At 41.8% G+C, this 14,748-nt stretch overlaps 1 protein-coding gene across 21 annotated transcripts in view; it reads left to right on the top strand.

The window, feature by feature from the left end:
- LOC135219359 (trichohyalin-like) overlaps positions 1 to 14,748 on the top strand; it is a gene marked incomplete at its 3' end in the record, with an annotated part of 284,115 nt that extends 269,367 nt beyond the window's left edge. For 20 of the 21 annotated variants that reach the window (XM_064256063.1, XM_064256067.1, XM_064256061.1 and 17 more), the window contains 4 exon segments: positions 99 to 207; positions 1,447 to 1,632; positions 2,721 to 2,839; positions 12,749 to 14,748. In XM_064256063.1, the coding sequence (XP_064112133.1) occupies positions 99 to 207; positions 1,447 to 1,632; positions 2,721 to 2,839; positions 12,749 to 13,349 (1,015 nt within the window). 21 annotated transcript variants of the gene reach the window in all.

Raw genomic sequence — 14,748 nt, 5'->3', positions numbered from 1 at the left:
ACAAATAAATTAGAATGAGAGATTTGTGATTAGATATAATTGCTTTATTGATTAAATACATACAGGAGGACTTGCGTGTACCACATGTATTATTTCAGATTTCTGGCTGAACGTAATACCAGTTTACAGAGGATTAACCATGAACTTTCATTGCAACTGCATGACCTCCGAGCACGTCTAGGACTGCCCCTCATCACTTCACCTGAAGTAAGTCATCTAATCTCTCTCTCTCTCTCTCTCTCTCTCTCTCTCTCTCTCTCTCTCTCTCTCTCTCTCTCTCCAATTTGTTTCTGTTAGTACTACACATCTAGTTTCCTGTAAGGGGTAGTGCCGTCAGTGCATCTCATGCAGTGCACTGTAGGCATTACTTAATGTTCTTTGCGTAGTGCCTTCGGCCCCAAGCTGCAACCCCTCTCATTCTTACGTATAACTGTACTTCCTTTTATATTCTCTCTTCCATCTTACTTTCCAACCTCTTCTAACAATTTATTCATAGTGCAACTGCGAGGTTTTCCTGTTACACCTTCCAAACCTTTACTGTCAATTTCTGTTTCTGCATTGAATGACCGCATAGGTCCCAGTGCTTGGCCTTTGGCCTAAATTCTATATTCAAATACATATCTAGTTGATGGGCTGGTTTAGATTAAGGAGGCCTATGCCAGAATGGTCCCTTGACTTAATAAGGACCATATGGGTGGTAAGATGTCAAAGATGAGATGGGACCATTTTGGTTCCCTAGGGGCATACTTTAAAGCAAGGCTTCCTTGTTCCGAACTCTATGACCTTGACTCATCTAAAAATATCAGGAATGTTTCCCAAAAAGTAGCAATATTAATTAAATTATCTTTTACCCAAAGGAAGTTGTCTAAAATCACACATACTACTCATCTCATTTGCGTCAGGGTAGCAATGTGATATTATTAAATACTACAGAAGGTTGTTCAGACTTTAGAACAATATTATATGAGAGCTGATTTAACTTGTGCTGGCATCAAGAATTGGATGATTACTCAAAGTACTGTAAAATAGTTTTAGACAATAGGTGTGAAATTTGAAATAGTCAAAAAGGGCTAAGTAAATGACGTTTTGGAGGATATTGCGAATGAAAATATTGTTCTTGGAGCTGTATGAGGAAATTTTGCTAACAATGTTTTTAAGCATGAAATCAGGTTTCCTCGCTAGCAGTCTCTCTCTCTCTCTCTCTCTCTCTCTCTCTCTCTCTCTTCTCTCTCTCTCTCTCTCTAATAAATTATACTCTATTATCAAATAAAGCAATTTAAAATTGTTTTTGAGGGATTGGTTTGTTCAAAGTTCCATTAATGAAAAATTTCACTCAATCAGGCCTTTTATACACAATGCCTCTGAATAAGTTTGGGTAGCTGACACATTTGTCTGTTTAAACTCCCTGATATTGAATTAGAAATGAGTCCCAATTTCCATCACCAGAAGATGAACAGCAAGACTACAGGACTCTTATCACCGCGCTTGTTGTCTCCGTTGGGCGGAGTCGGAGGTGGGGGTTCCTCAAGGGTCGTATCCACTTCCCCACCGTTAGATGCAGTTTTGGGACCATCCTCAGAGAGCATCTTTGGACACTCTGTTTTCAGCGACAAATTTGAAGACGGTTTCAGCGTGAGTGATATTCTCTTACTTTTGTTTGGAGCTTTTTAGTTACAGTCTTAGACCTTTGTTTTATTCGCAATCGGAAGCATTTTATGGCTTGTAGGCCTCACTTGCTTATTAATGCTACGATTTAAGCTCTTGTCACACTGATTAGAAAGATTATGAGATCATGTTCATCTTGTTGCTAAATCATCAAGGGCCGAGCTTTATTATTTGATAATAATAATTCATAGAATCACAAATTGCATGTTAGAAGAGTATACATGAATTGGCAACTCGCTCTCATGGTTAAATCTGTTACATTTTTATTTGCAGGCCTAATTAGAGTAATTTTCTGATTTTCTTACATTTTATTTTAATAATTTTTTCATATATGTTTGTTCATTTTTGCAGCCTTTATTTCCATTATGACAAGTTTTGTTTTCAGTAAATAATTCAGCACATGTCAATTTTATTCCTATAAAAAAATTATTTCAAGCCACACTTTTATTTACTTTAACAAAGAAGCACTAATGAAATATATATTCATCTTCAAGTTTTTTCTTTTCATATTCAACTGGAACTGTGTCAAAAAATTTATAAAACATATACAACACACAAGTATTGATTTTTTTGTAATTATGCTCTTGGTCTGTGGTATATAAACTGACCAGAGATTACATGGTTAAACAGTGTTCAAATGTTTAATAAATAACCATTTCCTGAAAAATAGATTATAAAAATGATCAGAATAAGTGTTCTAAAATATATCTACGTGAGGGTGTGTAGCATAAACCGTTCAGAGAAGCAATAATTTGCTTATTTGTGCATTTATATTTAGGCTTCATGTCAAATGATTAAAAATATAGAGATTAGTGAACACTGGATATATAGACCCTTGATTCCCATTCTAACTTCTGATGTAAATTAGAGAGAGCTCTTGAATCTAAAGCCTAAGTAGATGAAGGACTCTACATTAGTTATGTTTTGACAAGGCTCTTTTCTCGTATATGAGATTTCACGTCAGATGAGCTGTTGAGTTTTCATCCCTGTAAGATGATAGGCTAACCATACTAACAGACTAACTAAAGTGTGTGCGTGTGTGTGTTTGCCCCCAGACTTGCTCCTCCGAGGGTAGTAGTGGTGGTGGTTGTCACGTGCCTGGGCCTGACCTACCTGGGGCATTGCAGCTTGAACGGTTGGCACACCTTGCTGACTCACTCCTTTTAGCATCAAGGTAATCAGACACTCCTCAACACAGTTGCTAAGCTCTAGAAGGAAGTCAAAATGGTTTTACTTTATAAAAGCTTCACTAAACATTAAACTCAAGATGAAGTTTTGATTTAATTGTAAATTGTTCCTACATCGTATAACAAACCTTTGGTCCTTTACAATAGGAATTAATGAAGGCGAAGCGTGGACATGGCCGCTGAAATCTTTAAACAAGGCAGTTCGGTAGTTAACTACTGGTCTTGTTGTTGAGAGTCCCTCCCGACCAGACGTAAACATTGCAATTTGCTTTCGGCCGTCATAGTGGATAGATGTGTGCATCACTGTTCTCCTCCTGACTGTAGTTTACAGCTAATTTTCTTTCAATCCCGGTGAGATTTTTCCACGCTTTTTTATATATATGTATATGTTGTGTTCTGTGTGTTTTTGTAATATAAGCACTCCCTGGGTATTTGCAGGGATTCAGTTCTTGGCGATGTGCTGATACGTGAAAACTGCCATTAACCGAAACTCTATGATTTATGGCACTTATGGCACTGAGTTTTGGTTAATGGTCCTGATAACCGGTTAATGGCACCTCTGTTAGGTATGTTATGGTGCGATAACTGGGGACTGCCTGTATTAACCATGTTAGCCCAAGAATCACAATTGCTAAAAAGTTCTACCCCAAGCCAGTACTGCCAGGGGGTGCAGGGTAAGAAGTGCGGCAAAATCCACGCTTCCCTTGATGTTGATCATCACACCTGTTCATTTTGCCGAGGGCGTGAGTGCAACCTTGAAGACCATTGTATGGAGTGTTGTGTTTGGCCTATGGCACAGTTGGGGAAGTTTGCCAGGAGAAGGTATCTGAGGAAGACTCTTAAATCTGTGGTCAGAGGTAACACACCCCCAACCACCCCTTTGGTAGCTAACCCTTCATCTTCCTACCTCTCTCCTGGCAATTGTCCCATGCTCGCTGCCTTCCTTTGGTGGAAGTCTCTGCTTCTGCTTCCTCTCCCGATGAGTCAGGGGAGGAAGGGGTGGGGGCCTTTGGACCAGGGCAACTCTCCTTTGGGGGCCTCCTCTCAAGGTTTGGACCAGGCATGGGCTTCGCTGGGACTGGTGGGGCCGCCATCTGTACATGCTTTGCTGGTACGCTTGAATAGTATTAGTGCCAGCATTGCAGTGATCCATGCTGTAGTCACCACCGCTATGGTGACTCAGCTTAATTATTATATGCCACCCCGCCTGGTTTGGTCGTGTCATCCGACCAGCGTGTCCCCTACTGTGGTGATGGGGACAAGACCTCATTTGCCAGCCCTTCATCTCTTGGCACTCGTGACTACAGTGCCACCTCCTCCTGGTTTTGGGGGTGGTATCCCTGGTTCCTGCTCCATCTCTGTCATCCCTGGTGGTGGCAGAGGTGACCCCGCCTGCTGTGCCTGCTCCTACTCCCATTCCTTCACCTGCCAAGTCATCTGCTGCCCCTTGGGGGCCCCTGACTTCTCTCCTGTGGAAGCTGACGAAGAAGAGGTCTAGGAAGGTGTCTTCGTCATTGTAGTCTGCTGCCTCCTCACCTTCCTCTTCGAAGGATTCCTAGCCTAAGAAGAGGAAGGTAGATTATCCAGTCCCTGAAAAGTCTTGTGACAAGACTTACAAAGGGGAAGAAGCAGTTGGCTCTCTCGTTGGCTCACCTGCTCTTTCGTGAGTGGGAATCGTGATGCTGTCCCCAGCATCTAGTGTCTCAGGAGCCTCGGGAGTTTGAACCAAGGTTCGCTCTCCTGTCTCTGGTACCAGGGGTGCTGCTCATGGAACTGGGGTCATGTCAGAGATTCATTCGCAAGTTTCGCTGTGTTCAATCCCCTAAGGGGGGACGTACATCTACAGTCAGTGACAGAGAGACTTCTGTCTGTCGTGACAGTGGTGCGGGGCAAGAGAAGAGTCCGAGCCGTGGCTTGGACCCACCTGTGAAAGCTAGGACTGGCTCTTCGTCAGGTGTCATGGGTTGATGCCACTGCCCCTCAGGACAAGGTATCGGAGGAGGTCCCTGTACAGCCGTCTTCACGCGATGTTGCGACCTCGAAGAGGGCTGGGATGCGTTGTGAGGACGATGCATGTTCTCACCAGTCTGGTGGCTGTGTCGCTGCTACCAGCACCTTTGCTACAGCCTGACAAGAACCTCTGAATTTTCCTCGGAAAAGCATCTAGCCAAGGAGACCATGCTCTCCTAGACCCATACTGCTGTCACCACCATGGGTTGGTGACAGGGCACTGCTCATTCCATATGACAGCGCTGCTGTGAGGAGGAATGAGAGCATCCAGTCCTCCTCTCCTATTCCCTCTATTTCCTCGGGTTACATTGGGAGGGGTGAGGTGGATATGAGGAATCCTGCAGAGTGCTCTCTACAGGATTCAGCATCGGGGGCCTACTTTCCTGGAGGGGCGTTAGGGCCCCACAGGACATATGCTCACATTGTTGAGGAAAGATCGAGGGGGTCTGGTGAGGTTCTCCTTCAGGGGAAAGTAGAGGGAGGACCGGTCTCTCAAAGGGCTGAAGGGCCCTTTGCTCAGAGACTCGGATACCCACGAGATCTGGAGACCTTCAATGAGATTGTAGTGAGGGAGGCAACTGTGGCCTCCTCCTCAGGTGACTGCTCCTCTCGTCTTGAATCCTTCTGGGGACCTAAAAAGAAACCCAGAGTTTTGACGGAGCTGCCTCAGTCAGCTCAGGCTGATGGGGTGTTGGGCCAAGAGAATTCACTTAGGTCCAATCGTTCAGATAAATTGCTTCCCCCTCCTCTACCTTGTGCCCTCGGAGAGGCCTCTGCTGACTAAACAGCTTGACCCTGGCCTGGTTCACCTTGGTTCTAGTCTGTTGCTGCAGAACCTGACTGGTGAGAGTGTATCACTCTCTCAGCAGGAAGCAGCGACTCGTGATGCTACTGCTATGGCGGCTCTTCAGTCAGTCTCCTGGCTAGATCTGTGGTCCTTCACAGTGTATAGGGTTTCTGCTTCTTCTGGAGCTGTTGTTCCGGGAAAAGACTTGGCCTTCAAGAGACTGTGCCAGTCTGGAGGTAGGGTGATTTCCTACCTGGCCCACCAGATGGCAAACCTGTGGGTGAATCTGTTCCTCCAGAGGAGAGATGCTGTTCTCTCTCGATTGACCAAGTCTCTTGGTTCCAATTCGGTACCTGCCCTACAGAATGGACCTTTGCTGGGTTCTACCTCTCTCTTCAACAGAGAGCAGGTAGATGCTATGGTGGATGAGCATCGGGATGACGATAAGGACTGCCTTGTCCACCAGGCAGTAGCGAAAACTTCTGGGTCTTCACGCTCCACTGTGCCTAGACCTTTGAGTCTAGCTAGCACTACCTCGGCCCTGAAGAAGTCCTCCTCTTCTAAGGAGTCATGAGGAACAACCCAGCCTTCTTCTTCCTCTTTGAAAGGAACCCTGTCATGTCCATTTCAGCCCTCCTTGCTTTCGGGAAAGGGGGTTAAGAGAATGAAGAAGGGGAAACGTTAAGGGCGGTGTTCCCCTCCAGCTGCTGCCATTGTAGAGGGGTGCCTATCAAATATGTTTGGGCAACATGGCAGCGATATGGAGCAGAGACCTGGTTAGTAGACGTCCTTCACGAGGGGTGTCTACTTCTCTTCGAGTCTCCACCACTTCTCACCAAGCACTATTGCAAGAAGTGCAGAAGATGCTGAGCAAGAGCACTGTAGAAGTCATCATGTCAGGCTGGTCTCCAGGGTTCTACAGTTGAGTCTTTCTCATAGATAATGCTTCGTGGGGTTGGGGGGGTTGTGGCGACCGGTCATAGACCTTTCTCCTCAAACCGATTCATTTGCCAGACTTGGTTCAAGATGGAGACAGTGCGATCAGTAATTGGCTCTATCAGGGAGAACGACTTCATGTTTATGGTTGACTTGAAGGATGTGTATTTCCAGATATCCATCCATGAGTCTTCTCAAAAGTACCTCTGCTTCGTCCTCAGGGAGATGGTGCACCAATTCAGGGCACTTTGTTTTGGGCTCTCAACTGCTTCCCAGGTGTACACGAGAATGTTCAACCTGGTCTCAGCTTGGGCACATTCAAACGTATCATGTTTATTGAGGTATCTCGACAATTGGCTAGTCCTGGTGAGCTCTTGCTCGCGGTTGCTACAAGATAGGGATCTACTCTTCAAGTTTTGTCAGGCTCTAGGGATTGTGATAAATCTCAAGAAGTTCGATCTTGAACCCAAGCAGAGGACGAAGTATCTAGGCATGCTGATGGACATGGTAGCAGCAAGAGTCTTCCCCTCAGACTCTCATATCAGCAGGTTCAGAGAGGCAGAGTGGCTGTTCCTGTCTTGACAAGCAGTCTGCTCAACAATGGCAAGTCATGATAGGTCCACTGTCATCTTTGGAGAAGCTGGTCCCTCATGGGCGTCTTCACTTTCACTTTCTCCAGTGGAGACTGAAAGAGTACTGGTCACAGTCCCACGACCCTCATTCCTCTCTCGTTCCCCTCTTGCAGGAGGTGAGAGAGGACTTGGACTGGTGGCGTGATGACAGGAACCTCGTAATAGGAATGGATCTTCACACTTCCCCGCTGGTCATGCTTCTGTTCTCAGATGCATCGACCGAGGGATGGGGCTCACACTTGGAGGAGTTGCTGACTGCAGGAGTGTAGAACCATCACGACAGGCTCCTCCACATCAGCATCCTGAAACAGGCAGCTTCCTAGCTCTCTAAGAGTTTTGGGATCGTGTGATGGGACACTCATTGGTATTGATGAGCGACAATACCACAGTAGTGGCATACACCAAAAAGCAAGGGGGACTCGCTTCTCTCGCACTTCACCAGTTTACAAACAGGTGAACGAGTGGGCTACGGTGGAGTTGTCAACCAGATACATTCAAGGCAAGAGGAATGTAGTGACAGACAAGCTCAGCCACCAGAATCAGGTGATAGTAACCTGGTACAACAGGAAGTTAGGGACCTTCTGCCTTACTGTATCAGACCCATTGGCCACTGCAAAGGATGCATTCCAGCACTCGTGGGACAGCCTTGAGGTTTACGCCTTTCCCCTGTTTTGCATGATTCACATGGTGATCAACAGTGTTGACCACCTTGAATCTTTGGATGATTCTGGTGGCACCCAAATGGCTTCAGGCTATTTGGTATCCCAATCTTCTGGCTCTTCAGTCCAAGGTACTGAGATAGATTCCTCCATGGCACAATCTGCTGTGTCAACTGCACATAAAATGCTACCATCAGGCAGTGCCTTCCCTTTGTCTTCACAGCTGGAGGTTATCCACCATCTCTTGTGAGCCAAAGGCTTTTCTTGCCAGCAGCAACAGAGATAGCAGGATACCTCAGACAGTCCTCTGCAACGGTATACGTACCAGGGAAAGTGGGCTGTCTTCTGTGGTTGGTGTTGTAGATGGTGTATCTCTCTGGTCAGAGCCACTCTTCAGCAGGTAGCATATTTCCTCGTCTTCCTTCATCAAAAGAAGCTCCTCTCTGTTTCAGCTGTGGAAGGCTATAGGGCTGTGCCAGGCCTAGTCTTGAAGCTGAAGGGTATCAATATCTCCTTCTCCTTTGAGATACTAGTAGCTTCGAGAGGTCTCACCCACCCCGGGATCTCAGGCCTCCCGCGTGTGATATGACTCTCGTGTTGCAGAGCCTGACTCGTGTACTGTATGAACCCCTTTGAGAGTCAGAGTTGGCAAACTTCATGGTCTTTCTTTTGATGTAAAACACTTAAGGGGATAAGGATCGGTTATGCTCAATTTCGTCCGGGATTTTGTAGCAAAGACTCAGAATCCATTGGTCACTGATGCTAGATTCGAGTCTTTTATAAAACACTTAAGGGAAAACACATAAGGGGATAAGGATTAGTGCTTGATTTCGTCCTGGATTTTGAAACAAAGACTCCGAATCCATTGGTCCCTGATGTTAGATTCGAGTCTTTTAGCACTGAAGGTTCCAAGAAAAAGGTGTCCAAGAACACTGTATCTTTCTGGCTTCGTGAGACAATCAGAAAGGCGTACTTTGCTGCTGGTGTAGACGACATTGGTACACGTTGTCCGAGAGCTCAAGAGGTCAAGGGCATTGCCCTGTCCGTTGCATTCTGTAGGAACCTGTTGGTTCATCAGGTTTTGAAGGTGGGGGTCTGGGCACGCCAGACTACCTTCACCTCTCATTATATTCGGGGTATTACCCACAGGTCCTTGGACACATTTTCCTTGGGACCGGTGGTGGCTGTTCAACAAGTTGTGTAGCTTACCCTGCTCACCTAACTGGACAAGGTTGCATTTCTCCTTGTTGTATCGGTGTGAATGAGCGTGACTGTGGATTGACTGGCTCTCCTTTCATCTATTTCATCCTACTCTTTTTCCTTCGGGCAGAGAACGCACAGACCATTAAGTGATGGACTGGGCGGCTGATGCAGGTAAGACACTCCTTAGAGTAACCTATCTATTTTCCTTGACTAGTTGATTGAAGCAAATATCCCCCTCTTCCCTTACAAGGCAAGGAAGGGGACTCTGACGTAAGACAAACCCATAACTTGTATTTGCCTTACAGTCTCTGACATTATGGTTATTTACGTTCTCATAAGGGGGCACAAACTTCTCCCTTATGAGTAATCCCAGAAGACTGGCTCTGATCTCACAGTTCTCAACTCCAATCAGATGCCAATGGCTGGATTTCCTTCCTCACTCTTACAACTAGGAAGAAAATCTCAGGGAGGCTGAACCCCAGTCGGCTCATAGAGGCTCACTCAGATTCCTCCCACCAGTTAGTGAGTCTTCCTATTGTAAAGGACCGAGGGTTTGTATATCGTTTAGGAACAAATCACAATTTTTGAAAGTAAATTGTATTTTTCCTAACTATACAAACCTGAGGTCCATTACGCTGACTGGCCACCTTATGCCACCCTTCAGTCTGCTACCTTGTCCAAAAGCAAATTGGAATGTTTATGTCCGGTCGGGAGGGACTCCCAACGACCGGATTGGTAGTTAACTACCAAGCTGCCTTGTTTAAAGATTTCAGTGGTCGTGTCCAGACTTTGCCTTAAGTAATTCCTATAGTAAAAGACCTCAGGTTTGTATAGTTAGGAAAAATAAAATTTACTTTCAAAAATTGTGATGTTGGCAAAATAGTTTTGCTTTGTAAAAGCTTCATTAAACTTAAGATGAAGTGTTATTTTCACCATAAAGTTGTGGGTAAAATAGTTTTGCTTTGTAAAAGCTTCATTAAACTCAAGATGAAGAGTTAATTTCACCATAAAGTTGTGGGCAAAATAGTTTTGCTTTGTAAAGCTTCATTAGACTTAAGATGAATGTTGATTGATTTCACTGTAAAGTTTTGGGCAAAAATGGGTTTGCTATGTAAAAGCTTCATTAAGCTCAAGATGAAGTCTTGATTTCACTGTAAAGTTTTTGGCAAAAATGGGTTTGCTATGTAAAAGCTTCATTAAGCTCAAGATGAAGTCTTGATTTCACTGTAAAGTTGTGGGGAAAATGATTTTGCTTTGTAAAGACTTCGTTAAACTAAATATGGTGTTGATTTCACTGTAAAGATGTGGGCAAATCGTTTTGCTTTGTAAGGACTTTAATGATTAAACTCAAGATGAAATGTTAATTTCACTGAAAAGTTGTGGGTTTCTTAAAGACTGAATAATTTGGACTTGACATAAAAATTTATATTTATTAATTCAGTGATACAGACTTTTGCTAGACACTTTTTAATGCTTGCATTTGTTCTGGAACCTCTATTTCTATTGTAGAAGAAAAGTACTTCTTTATTATATAAGTAAACATTCAGTTATATAACCTAATTCTATTTCCACATTATCTTTCATAATTACGCAGAAAGGTTGTACTATATTGTGTTGTAGGTGACACTCTGAAAAGTTTCATTTTTTAGTTTTTCCTACACATCTTTTTGATTTTGTCACTGCTATTCTCTGGTATTATTCTAGACACATTTTTCTAATGGATCTTGGAGCAAAATTTTCTGTGTTGCTGCATTATGAAATAGAAAATATTAGAAGTAAGGAAGCAATACAAATTCTAGGAAGGATGAAGTTAAACTTTTTGCGGAAGTGTTTCATGGTTTCATTAGATGCGAACTAGTAAACTTTCAAAATAGTATTTGAAGCCAAGAAGGATTTCAGAGTCGGACTTATTTTGTGAACTTTCCCTTTTTCCCAGGAAATCATAATTCCAGCTGAAAACAAACTAAACTAACAAATAATACTGCGTAAAATTGTTACCCTTCCATAGACTAAAATAAGAAAATAATTTAATGTGTTACCTAATCCCATAAAAATATTACCTCTGTAGTAGAATTTCAAACATGCTCAGGAATAATCATCCGTTATGTCTGAACTCCTATATTTTGCGTGCGAATGTACTGCGAATTTAAAAGGTTTTGCTACATTTTTTGTCTAGGATAAAAATTATGGAAAATTATGAAACCAAATGTCATCCTGATGACTATATACTATTAATGAAAAATTACACTAGTGATCCACATATCTAGTCATTTTTATTTACATTTTTCTGAGTACATAAAAATGACCACATATGTGGAGCACTAGTGTGACTTTTGATTAAATGGTATATAGTCATTAAGATGTTATTTTGTTCCATAATTTTTCATAATTATGGAAAATCAAAGCAAAATATCACCTTAATGACTAAATACCAATTAACTAAAATCACACTAGTGTTCCACATATCATGTGATAATTTTTATGTACTTACAATTTTTCTTCTTTTTAGTGTGAGATTGATTGTGCCATACTGTTCCCCAGTAAGTAATGAAGCCAGGTAAACTCAATTCAAACAAGATCCAACAGGACTTCAGTATTGAAAAGTTTGAGCACCAGACTGTATTGTGTTGATGCAAACATGACTGTATCATTTTTATCTCAGGTCTAGACTGAGAGACCAATTTCTGAATCCCATCTACAAGTTGTTAAGTAAGGTGACTCTGTCCCTACTGTCAACTTGGCCCCTTCCTGAAGTTTTCGTCTTAATTTTCTTCTTTCTACCAGGCCTTTGCTATAATAATAATAATAATAATAATAATAATAATAATAATAATAATAATAATAATAAAATAATAATAATAATAATAATAATAATAATAATAGTAAAGAAACCCATATATGTGTACATGTGGAGGTAATCACAATTGATGCACATTGGAAGTTATTCTACATTGGAAGTTATTCTACCTGATGAATCCTAATATTAAAAGGAATGCATGACTCATTGAAAGTTCTTATAAATTTTTCTGGACATTGCCTCCCCCGCCTAGAAAATCACTGATGGTTTTTACAAAATAATCGGCTTGTATATTAATTAAACTCTTTCGAACTGAGGAGTTTCCTAATCATAATTTCAAGTTGTGTGTAATTTTCTTATGATCTTTTCTGCCTTTAATTTAACATGTAGATTGTCTCCCACAGTTGTATTCCCAGAGTATTTTCTTATATTTGCCTGCAAGTGTCATACTGTATCGATTTGTTTTGATATTCCTATTGTACATTTGTCCATATTTTCAACTTATACGTCAATGAATCGTTGTGTGACTCCAACTAAATCATATCTGTGTGTGTATGTGAGAGAGAGAGAGAGAGAGAGAGAGAGAGAGAGAGAGAGAAATTCTAGGATTTGCATCACCCTAATCATGAAATTTTTCCTCTAGATAAGGCAGTATTTGTGTGTGTGTGTGTGTGTGCGTGTAGTTGTAATGAAGCTAGTATTCAGTCATGTTCATGGTTCAAGAAAGATAATAAGCTAATTAGTGTTCATAAACATAGCAATTTCTGTATCCAGAACTTTTATGTAAGAACCCAATGGAAATATATAATATATTTATATAATAATACAGGTTACACGCTGATAATGATTTTTTTCACATTTTCCACTTTCAGGAGCATCACCAGAAGTTCAAACATTTTGCAAGGTCATCACTCCAACAGAATGACCTCCGCAACATCTTTGGGTGACCTTACATCTCCAAGTGACTTGAGCAGTCCTAGCTGGAGGTCGTCTCTTAGAAACGCGAAGAGAACCTCCTCCTCCGTAGGAAACCTCTCACTTCTGAGTCCCATCGACTATAAAGACAAGCCATGCAGTCCCGGTAACAAGTTCAACTATCGATTCGGCGACACAGCGAATGTTTTCTCCTTCGGAGCGAAGAGCAACGCAAAAGGGAGTGATTTTATCCTAGCACCTCCAGTTCGTGAGAGGAAACTCTCTCTCCGGCTTTTCAACACTCACAGCATTGAGGAAGGCGAAGAAGAAGATGGAAGCTCAACTCTACGTTCTGAAGACGGCCTCCAGAGCACCGCAGTTCCTCCTCATGAACAAACTACTCCTAAGCAGTCGCATTCGTCCTCCACGGATCAGGAATTCCACTCGTTGCCCCCAGATATTAGCTCTGAAGAGTGCTCGCGCTTACCTCAGTCCCCAAGGTCAGCCAAGACTATGGAAGTTGCCCGCCGTGCCTCCTTGGGAGAATCATCTGCATAGCAGATGATGAAAGCGAAACATTGAGTTACTATTTCTCTTTGTCATTAAATTGTATCTTCAGTTTTTTTCATGGATTATCTGATAACTCTCTTTTTTTAACTTTCATATAGTACAGTCATTACTATAATGGGAATATCACTGAATCTGTTCTATGATAGAGTTAAACTGGCATTTTTGATTGGGTACTTTTTTAAGAACTTAAATTCCAGTGAATGTATATTTAAATGTACAGAATATTTATGAATCTGTAAAAATTATACATAATGTATTTTATTTATTGCTGAATACTGCTAAACAAGAAATATTTTCAAGTAGAGATTATGGTACAAAGTATGGCAGCCTTTCTGACGATACAAAAGGCATGAAATGTTAAAGTGTAGCCTCAGTGTAGAGTTTGCTGTATATTTTTATATTAAAGGAATTATTTGATTATTCTAATTATAGATATTATGGTTTGTAAAAGCGTAATGGGCGGATTTTAGAAAATTACTACTATCTTTGAAATGCTTCAGGCAATATAAGTTTAAGATTTCTCAGAGGTGGTACATTTATTGTACTCTGCATGGATCCTTATCGTTTGGGCATCCCAGTTAAATTAATGTCTTTACAGAGTATTCATTATTCTGTCATTGATTTTATTTCGCAGTCTTATGTCACTGACATTGTCCATGAAAAAATTTTGATGTACAATAATCTGATCTGCTTTGATTCGGGGAACAAGACCTATAGTAACTTGAACTTCCTGTAGCTTTACCTTGTATGCCTGGTCAGTGCAACCTAGGTTAGGGTAGTTTAGGAAAGTATAGGATAGAATAGGTATGGTAGGTTAGGTTTGTATAGTGTAGTACTGGAGTAGGTGCAGTAGAGGTGAAAGTTTGCAATAGCAGTCACGTTTAGAGTCTTGTTACCTCTTGTTTTTCACATTTTTCAGTTTAGTTTGTTTAGAAATGAGATATTATGACATATGAATAACTGTGATGCCTCACATCAGTACAGAGCTTGGAGAATGCCCAAACAATGGTCAGTATCAGTGTCAGTTTCAGTGTAGATAGGGTAGTTTAGGATATTGTAGGTTAGAATAGAGTAGGATAGGTAGAGTAGTTAGATAGTGAACTGATTAGTATTTTCTGATACATACAATTATTTGTGGCATTCTTTTGAGCCTAGTCAAATTCATTTACCAAATAGCAAACTCAGCAACTGAAATGAATTTCCCAAAATTAGTTGGAAGTCTCTGGTTGTCATGAAAGCTGTCATCACTTCGGCCAGATACTTGATTATTACTAATGAAATACATTACTCTTCACGAAGTACAATTGTGTACGTACATATTTACAAAACCAATATAGGCGAGGGACCATTCATACTGGACGTTTGGAGCATGGTGTTTCTAAATTGA

The sequence above is a fragment of the Macrobrachium nipponense genome, chromosome 1 (genome assembly GCF_015104395.2).
Source record: "Macrobrachium nipponense isolate FS-2020 chromosome 1, ASM1510439v2, whole genome shotgun sequence".
NCBI lineage: Eukaryota > Metazoa > Arthropoda > Malacostraca > Decapoda > Palaemonidae > Macrobrachium > Macrobrachium nipponense.
The sequence above is the reverse complement of the archived record's forward strand: the minus strand, read 5'-3'. Positions and strand labels throughout refer to the sequence as shown.